This window comes from Euphorbia lathyris, chromosome 8, assembly GCF_963576675.1.
Source record: "Euphorbia lathyris chromosome 8, ddEupLath1.1, whole genome shotgun sequence".
Lineage (NCBI taxonomy): Eukaryota > Viridiplantae > Streptophyta > Magnoliopsida > Malpighiales > Euphorbiaceae > Euphorbia > Euphorbia lathyris.
In genome coordinates, this window is record NC_088917.1 from 4883307 (window position 1) to 4892777 (window position 9471).

At 35.9% G+C, this 9471-nt stretch overlaps 1 protein-coding gene across 1 annotated transcript; it reads right to left on the reverse strand.

Moving 5' to 3' along the window:
- Positions 1–1513: 1513 nt before the first annotated feature.
- On the reverse strand, positions 1514–9262 carry LOC136202320 (plasma membrane ATPase 4-like). The gene is made up of 16 exons (XM_065992864.1): positions 9053–9262; positions 7011–7130; positions 6655–6891; positions 5801–6562; positions 5582–5704; positions 5376–5480; positions 5141–5285; positions 4887–5051; positions 4395–4633; positions 4256–4288; positions 4077–4158; positions 3644–3804; positions 3364–3537; positions 2925–3107; positions 2627–2808; positions 1514–1874 (listed from the first exon to the last, which is right to left on the reverse strand). The coding sequence occupies exons 1-16, from the start codon at positions 9107–9109 to the stop codon at positions 1778–1780; spliced, it is 2865 nt and encodes a 954-aa protein (XP_065848936.1). The 5' UTR covers positions 9110–9262; the 3' UTR covers positions 1514–1777.
- Between the last annotated feature and the right edge of the window lie 209 nt (positions 9263–9471).

Below are 9471 nucleotides of genomic sequence, written 5' to 3' on the forward strand. Positions count from 1 at the left end.
CATTATCCTCTGATAAACATATGACTAAATACAAAAATTTAATAAAAAAAACAAGTACATAGATTCAAATTTATAAATTTCATGAACACTTTCATGTTCCAACACCTGTACCCAAAAAGTTAACTATGCTATACAGTTACAGCAACATATAAACTTTTGAAGCACAAAAAATTATTAAGATTATTTGTAAGAAGTATCTCCTAAATATCAATTTTCTATACAAATTTTTTTTTTATATATATTTGTATGACTCAATTAAGGTTATTTACATTAATATTAATCTTGGAATAGAGACCAAATTTAACTATAACGTTTTAAGAGAAGTGCAATTTTAGCTTTAACGTATGAAATGATGCAAATTTAACTAAACGTTTCCAAGCAAGATCAATTTTAGCCCTATGTTGTCGAGAATAAGAATAAACTTGTTTGACTGGTATTTAGCTGTCACTTCAAGTCTTCCAAATATCTATTGTATCTAAGATATTTAGTGTATTACTAACAAAATTATAAAAATTCTGTTAAAATAGTAAAATTTAATTTTGCTACATAAGTTAATCATAATTTTTGTTGTCAAACTGTCTAAAATATTTACTATTTTATTAATCTAGTTACAAAAAAACCAACAAAATATGTATGAAATTGTTTCAATTTATCGATAAACTTGTTTGGAATCCGATGTAACAATTAAATAACAGTCAAACCAATCTTTTCAAATTTTCGATAGCACAAGGATAAATTTGATCTTGCTTAGAGACGTTAGGGTTAAAATTTGTACCATTTTATACGTTAAGGTTAAATCTATACTTAGCTTGAAAAGTTATTTAAAGTGTACAAGTCGAGAAATTCTACTATTATCCAGTCTAATGGATCTTACAATTAAAAAAAATAACAATTGTGCAACTTTAATCTTTATAACCAATCATTTTTCTAATGAAGTGATATACATGTAACTGAGCTGAGCCGTTCATGAGTATTTCATCGTTTTATTGAAAAAGCCCAACCATATTCGACTCAATTTATAATCGAGACAAGCTTGAATACAATGAAACTCTATTCATAAATTAGTCTAATAGTAACTCAACAACTCAAGTTCAAATAATTTTCTTAATGAACAGATTTCAGACATGATGTTGAGCTCAAATCAAGTTTGAGTTTGAGTTCGAGCTCAAGCTCATTCATTTTTTATTGCACCGAGCATGAGCAAGCCAAAACTCATCACTTCTTTATAATGGCAAGTTGAGAAACACATTCATACCAGAGTTCATTTTAAAGCTATCGGTTGAATCAATTTAGTTGAAATTGAAGTTTAGATATCAACAGAGTCCTTATATTCACAAATTTTGACAAACTGATTCAGATTTATTAACTTGAGGGTTAGGTTGATACCTAAAGTTTGATTTTGACTAAATTGATCGTGAATGCCAACTTTAGTGACCATCTTGAGCCTAAAGTAAGTTTCAATCTAAAAGATTAAGTTGTATATCTAATAAAAGCAGAATGAAGGACACACATATAGCAGGTTAAAACATAAATAGAAAAATTGTACAGACTGAGAATGAAAGTGAGGTACTAATAACGAAACCTCAAAGGACTAAGCACAATTCATTCCTCTCAGCTGGAAGAGAGAAAAAGAAAAAAACCCCATAAACTACAGCAAGAGTAAAGATCATTCTAATCTATTGAAAATTTCAATTAGGTCTTCTTCTTCTTCATGTTCGTCATTATATAATTAATTAATTCTTCTCTTTTTCTTCTTCTTTTTGGGTGTTCCTCTGTTTTAAAGTGTGTAATGCTGTTGAATTGTGTCAATGTCTAATCCTTTCAGCTTCACCACTGACTCTACATGCCCCTTTAGGGTGTTTAGCTCTCTCAGCCTGCAAAAATTAAAAGAATTAGGTCCGGGTGGGTCGTAAGCATGCTGTCTAATTTAATCTGTAAAATAAATGAGTCGTGTAGCGAGTCAACTCATTATACGTATTGCAATAGGATCGGTTTAGTGCCGTGTCATATCAATCCATTTACTAAAACATTTTATGTTCGGATTGATGCTTAATAGGTCACTACAGTGAGTAGACAAGATACGTTTCTGACCTGCCAATATACTTTGACACCCCTAAATATGGACTGACCATTTACTAAATGGGTTATGTTCGGATTGATGCTTAATAGGTCACTACATTGAGTAGACATGATAAGTTTATGACCTGCCGATATACTTTGACACACCTAAATATGGACTGACCATTTACTAAATGGGTTATGTTCGGATTGATGCTTAATAGGTCACTACATTGAGTAGACATGATAAGTTTATGACCTGCCGATATACTTTGACACACCTAAATATGGACTGACCATTTACTAAATGGGTTATGTTCGGATTGATGCTTAATAGGTCTCTACCGTGAATAGACACTATACATTTATGACCTGGGCCATTTAATAAATGGGTTATGTTTGAGTTGTGATGCTTAACAGGTCATTACACTGAGTAGACATGAACGTTTACGACCTACCAATATACTTTGACACCTATGAACCGGGACCATTATAGAATTTCTATCATTCTCGATAGGTGAGTCATAAAAAATGAGGAATCTTTAAGAAGCATATATTGATTTCTCACCTTGCAACCTCAGCACGTCGCTTTGCTTGCTCTGCGATTTCTGAAAGCTCCCTGTAACTGGTTTTTTCGCCAAAGAAGTTGTGTGACTCAGCTGGTTGAAGGCCATGAAGAGTTCTCTGTGCTGTGGCCCATTGTGCTTCTCTCTCTTCTTTTCCATAGTCTTTCTTGGTGGTAAAGGCAGTCTGTTTTTCATTTAAAAAAGAAAAAAGAAAAAAAGCAAGCAAGTCAACACATTGCATTTGCATATAAACAAAAATCTTATCAGATTCAAAGATTCAGAAAAAGAAGCAAAAAGTACCTTGTTCTCCAAAAGGTTATCCCAAGCCTTGCCGCTTAGAATGTAGCGAATTCCAAACTTGAGAATATCAAGTGGCACGTAAGTAACAATACTGTAAAGCCAGATGACACCAGCCCAGCCCCAGCCACAACCCTCTATCCGAGCAAAATTCCAATTTGCATAAACTGCTATCAGTGTTGCAACCTGTATTTTCAATGCCATACATAGGGTGAGCATGGACCAGTTCGATTCTAAATACCAACAGAATAAAAGGAAATTTTGAAACAAAATACATTTTGATTCGGTTTGCTTCAAACTAAACTAAATTGGTTCAAATTCGATTTAGGTACAAACGGAACGGATTTAAGAAAAATAAAAATCTTAAGATTTTGTAGTCCCATTTTAATAGTGAGAAAAAATCCAGAACAAACTATATAATAGCAATGGGAAGAATGATTACCAGCTGAGCGATAAGGAATGCACTTAGTAGAAGAAACCCAGGACGTTCAACAAATGACCAGCTGCGAGACCTTGTAACGAAAATAAGGGCCTGGCTGATAATACTAACTTGAAGGTATAAAGCGGCCATCATTTCATTGTTGTTGTTACGGAGTGATCTTACACCAAACTTATCCTGCATAAGATAAAAAATAAAAAATAATGCATGAGATCTCAAGATATATCAAGGTAAACATAATGGTTTAAGTTTATAAACTACAATAATCAAAAAAAATTCTCACTGAGAAAAAGTCGGTATCTTTCATAGCCCAGAAGAATACTACTGTCGCTAGTGCCATGTATCCTCCAAGAACAACACCAGTGCTAAAAATTTCTTTGAGTTTCCAGCTATCTGGCATTGGAGATGGTTTCACCCTGTCCTTTGATATTGTCATGATTGTTCCTGGAGGTATCATTCATAGCATATATTATTAATATCTGCTTGATTTTGAGGAGCTTCCAACATTTTAGTCAAAATGTTTCGGAAACTAGAACTTCACATCATGTCACATTTTTGTAATTTATGAAAATCGGAAACTCATTTCACGCAAATTTGGTATTCTAATGTCCGTTTCTGTTTTTGTGCTAACATAGATTAATATTATGCGAGATGCAATACATAAATCGGAAAAACAAGCTGACAAGTTTCCAAAATAGGTTTATTGGAGTGCTTACCGTCATTCAGGATGGCAATAATAAGAACCATGAAAGGAGAGAAGTCAAACTTCCATATCAAGGCGATAAACATGAAACCAAACTGCCATATCAAAAGAAAACAGAACATCATCATCAAAATGGACGACTAAAACAGCTTTAGATTGGTAATGATAACTTCATATGTATTTGGTACTTACCACTATACGGATTGTAATCGAGACAGCATATATCTGCAACACAGAGTGGAGAAAATAATAATAGACTCAGTTTTGATGCTTCCTAAAATTTTCCAATTATTGAATGAGACAACAGAAGACGTTAAAGGATTAAACTCACTGTGTAGTTCTTCATTCTTTGAAATATAGCTCTGCTGGTAAGCACTGCACTGATGATGACACTAAGTCCAGGTTCAGTAAGGACAATGTCAGACGCACCTCTGGCAGCATCAGTAGCATCAGCCACTGCAATTCCGATATCTGCTTTTTTCAGCGCAGGTGCATCGTTAACACCATCTCCTGTCATTCCACAGATGTGCTTCTTTTCTTGCAGCTTCTTAACAATTTCGTACTTGTGTTCTGGCAATAGATATAAATATATAAAATACTATGTCAGAACAGAGGAAAACATCCATTATAATATTAAAATCAATTTTCATCCAGTGAGGCGTTTAGTATGTGCTTTGTTCCGATTCCCGCAATTTAGAGAACTATTGTTGTGTTTATGACAGCAAATTATTGACCAGTGCACAAGCCAAAACAAAAATAGATCTAGAGTAAATCGATAAGAGGTTCACATTGTAAATCAAAATTAATCCAGTGAAAAAATCACCTGGAAACACTCCTGCAAATCCATCAGCCTTTTCGATCAACTCGTCAACGGGGAGGGCAGCAATGGAGGCATCTTTGTCTTGGCCAAGTAAGGAAGAGGATGGATACATATTTGTTCCCATACCAAGCCTCCTTCCGGTTTCCTTGGCAATAGCAAGTTGATCGCCTGTATATTGAGGGAAATCATATTATTATGGCTAAACAATGAACCTTGTCTTATTTTCTTTTGAAGAAAATATTGAAGTTTTAGTATACCAGTTATCATTTTAACGTTCACGCCAAGGTTGAGAGCTCTTCTGATGGTTTCAGCACTGTCATGCCTAGGAGGATCAAACAAAGGCAACAAACCAACAAGTTGCCACGGGCCACCTGCAGAATCCTTTGATTTCTCAGGTACTTCCTGCTCACATGTCATCAAGGAAACAATAAGATAATAGGCCTTTTTATTAGACTAGAAACAGAAAGCAGAGAAAAGGATTAAACTGGGCACCTGTCTTGCTACACCTAAGGACCGGAGGCCACGTTCAGCAAATTTATCGATCACAGAATGCACCTTCCTCTTAACATCTTCCTTGCTATTGCACAGGGCTAATATCTGAATCAAGGCAAATAAAGACACATTAACGGGAAGCATAACAACCTGAATGTTTACTTTTCAAATCCTAGAAGCCTAGAACAAGGAAGAGAAATGTTTACCTGCTCAGGGGCACCTTTGCTAGCTCGGTGCCAATTTCCGTCAGAATCAATGTAGGTCAGGGCAGTCCTCTTTTCCACAGGGTTGAATGGGAGGAAATGAACCTCTCTGATGCCAGCCCTTGCCTGCCAGTTATTTAATATTATCATGAACAATAACACTGATGCTCTGGTATACTCTAGTAAGAAAACATAGTTGAGAAAGGTATTATAAGTTTATACCTCTTTTGGGTCTGCAAGCATTCCCACTATTGCAGCATCAATAGCATCCTGATTTTCGGTTCTTGAGGCTCTAGCTGCAAGAAGCATTACATGTTCTTTATCGACACCCTTCACAAATACTTCAATTAAGCTCCTGTCCACAGTTAGCTTGTTCAGAGTCAGAGTTCCAGTCTTGTCACTGCAGAGTACATCCATCCCAGCCATTTCCTCAATGGCAGTCATTCTCTTGGTGATTGCACCTTGCTGAGAAAGCCTGTGTGAACCAATAGCCATGGTGACAGACAAAACAGTTGGCATGGCAATTGGAATTCCTCCAATCAAAAGAACCAACAAATTGTCAATTCCGTCTCTGTACTTCCGATGCTGAATCGGATACATAACTATAAGTTCAACCCCTATTCCGACACCAATCGAGCAAATACAGAAGTTACCAATGGCGGTAAGAACTTTCTGGAAATGACCGACTTGATTGGTGCTGTCGACCAGATGGGCAGCTTTACCAAAAAAGGTATGGACACCAGTAGCAATTACTACTGCTTCGATTTCACCCTGTTTACATGTTGAGCCAGAAAATACTTCGTCTGATGGGTTCTTGGTCACTGGAAGTGACTCCCCAGTAAGGGCAGATTGATCAATCTTAAGAGGATCACCGTCAAGAAGACGGGCATCAGCAGGAACTATGTCTCCCAATTTAATGCTGATAATATCCCCAGGAACCAAAATTGCAGCTTCCTGCTCAGTCCATCTGCCATCTCTGAGAACCTACAAAATTTTCCACCAGAAAAAGGATTAAAAGGGAAAATAAAGACTGCTTCTACAAATTGGACTACTAATCCTGATATTTCCTTCAATACCTTGGTCTTGGGAGCAAGACCAGCCATGAGAGCTGCTGCAGCATTTCCCGCGTTGTTTTCTTCAATGAAACTAATTGTGGAGTTAATAATCAGCAAGGCAACAATCCCTACGAAGTCCTGCCAATCTGGAGGTCTTCCATCACCGTTTGCCAAAGCTATGGCCATAATGGCTGCAGCTTCCATGACCCATGACAATGGGTTCCACATAAAACCCAAGAACTTGAGAAGCTTGCTCTCCTGTTAGCAAAGCATAGAATTAACAAATGAAAAAAAAAACCATAAAATCGAACAGCTAAAATGCCTGTAAATAAGTTGTATTTTAGACATTTCTCCAGGGGCAAGATTTACTAACTGACCTTTTTCTCTTCTAGCTTATTTGGTCCAAACATCTGAAGCCTGTGGGCTCCTTCCTCGGAAGAAAGACCTTCCTGGCTACATTTCAGCTGCTCAAACACCTCCTGTATAGGAACCCGTTCCTGTAAACAAAAAGAGATTGTTTTAAGTACTATAATGAACCCAGAGAATCTAAAAAGGAATTTACAATTATATCTTAACTGCTCTGTCCTCAAGCTATCTCCTAGCAACATTAGATCAAAACTATGCTGATGTTTAATCGAAGATTATTAGCAGGGACTATGTTGCGCCAACACTTCTTTTTAGTAGCATTTTAGCTTTTCATTTCCGTTTCCATGTCCTTTTTTTTTTGTGTGTACATGTCTGTTTTAATTGGAAGACTATTTTATAAAAATCATGGTTTAGAGATAATGTTTCTAATGTCCGTTTACATATCAGTTTCACTGTCGTGAACATAGAAGTCAAGTGTGAGTCGTGAACATAGGAGTCAAGTGATAGTCTAGCAATTTTAGTGCATATACAAACCATATGAGAAAACATGTAAGTAAACCTGTTTCCAACTTAAAGGTTTGGGGTCCCTGAAAGCTAACTGTAATCTTAGAGAAACCAGTAGCCGAATAACGACTTCTACATAAGTACTACCATGTGTGTAGCAAAAATCTAAAATTTGCTTGTAAATTTTTTTAAAAAATAATAATATTTGCTTGATAGACGGAGATCGGATGTACCTCATTTTCATAGGTCGAAACAAAAATGCAAAATAATTTTTTTTTTTTTATCTTAATGCAAAATAATTATTACATTGGTATGAGCTATATGCTATATGCCTGTCTTTAAGTCAATTAACAAAACATTCTATAGTCAAAGCCGAAATTTCTCAAGCATAAAAAGTCAAGTATTTTCCATTATCACCTTTGACTTCTAAAATTTTGTCCGCGAAAGCCTCCTAAAAGCGCCATTGATTAAAAAGCATTTATTCTTTATACGGAGTAGTATTCAGAACGACACCGACTAAAATGGCCATGAGATTATCACAGATACGATTTTTAACAAAATGTTGAAATTCTCAAATAAGAAAAGTAGAGATTATATGCGAATCAATATGGCAACAAATAGTCATATATTCCTGTAACATTATAAAAAAAAAAAACATGTTTGGAACACACGCTCCTGACAAGCGAGTGGGAATAAAAAATAGAAAAGAAGGAGAAAGCAAACGATCCGCGTATATAATGAATACGATTCGCGTAGATCGTAATCAAATACTCTCCTATTCAGCTACGTAACTTCTCCTTTGAAGATGCGTGCGCTGTAATTCCACTGATTTCCTGTGATTTGGAGCGTGAAATAACAGAATCACGTCTTTCCTTTTTCCAAAACAGAATCACGTCTTTCGCCGATGATAAATCATATAGTCAGTCATTTATATACTATCGGCCACGAAAGTTACACCGCCGATATCCGTTCACATCAATTAATTCAACCAAATCATATACATGCACGGCCTCAACTCAACTCGATGATGAGATTCGTAAACAACTAGAAATGTAAATTAATTCAGAATATCATTTAGAAAAACTGAATCAAACTTAAGAAAAATCCTCTCCAAAAAGCAAAAAAAAAAAAACTCTGTACGGCTTCGCGTTTCGACAACGCAGAATTCATTAAAAACAGACGCAATCCGCACGAGAAAATCTCCGATATTAGTGACGAAGAATATTCATTACACATCAATATTATCATACAGCTCTAGCAAACAGAGCACATATGAAAAAGAAAAAAAAAAGTAAAATCACAAAAGGAAAAGGAAAAACAGAAATTAAAAAGCCGCCTATCGCTGTATATCTACAAATATGCATTAACTGCAGCTTTTTCCGAACAGAATCTAGGTAAAACACTGAAATTAAAAGGAAAAACTAAAATCACGGCATAAACAGAAACCAAAAAGCCAGTTCCGGCTGTATTTTCCGAACTAAAACACTGAAATCAAACCACACACAAACACAAAAAGCAAATAAAGAGAATTGAAGGATAAACACAATACCAGATCAACGTTCTCGTTCTTAATCTCTTCGAGACTGATACCGCCCTTGGAAGACATGGTTGAACAGGGCGGCGAAGACGACTACCACGACGACGGAGAACAGAGGAGAATCCTACAGAATCATAACAGAAGAACACACACAGAGAGAAAAAGGGAGAGAAATCAGTAAAATTTTCCTCTGGTTTGTTTGTTTGTTTCAATGGCGTCCTTTGAAAGAGGGGAAGGAAGTAGTAATATATACGAAGGAAGTGGGGTCTACTAAGAGTAGCTTTTATGCCTTTTGTCAAATTTGATATGCCACGCGATCTTTTCTTAGCTCTGATTGGAGACGGGTGGTGATGATAAAGGAACATTTTCAATAGTATACTACCGTCCCTAGATAATCACTGCCCCCTCTTTTTCTTTCCTTTTCATTTTAG

What these genes read in the sequence shown, in the direction of transcription:
- LOC136202320 (XM_065992864.1), bottom strand. Translation starts at nt 9,109, where the DNA reads ATGTCTTCCAAGGGCGGTATCAGTCTCGAAGAGATTAAGAACGAGAAC. An exon ending in ATAAGCTAGAAGAGAAAAAG is followed by an intron (nt 6,892 to 7,010) that starts GTCAGTTAGTAA and finishes CTTTGCTAACAG; the next exon opens with GAGAGCAAGCTTCTCAAGTT. An exon ending in GAACGTTAAAATGATAACTG is followed by an intron (nt 5,052 to 5,140) that starts GTATACTAAAAC and finishes CTCAATATACAG; the next exon opens with GCGATCAACTTGCTATTGCC.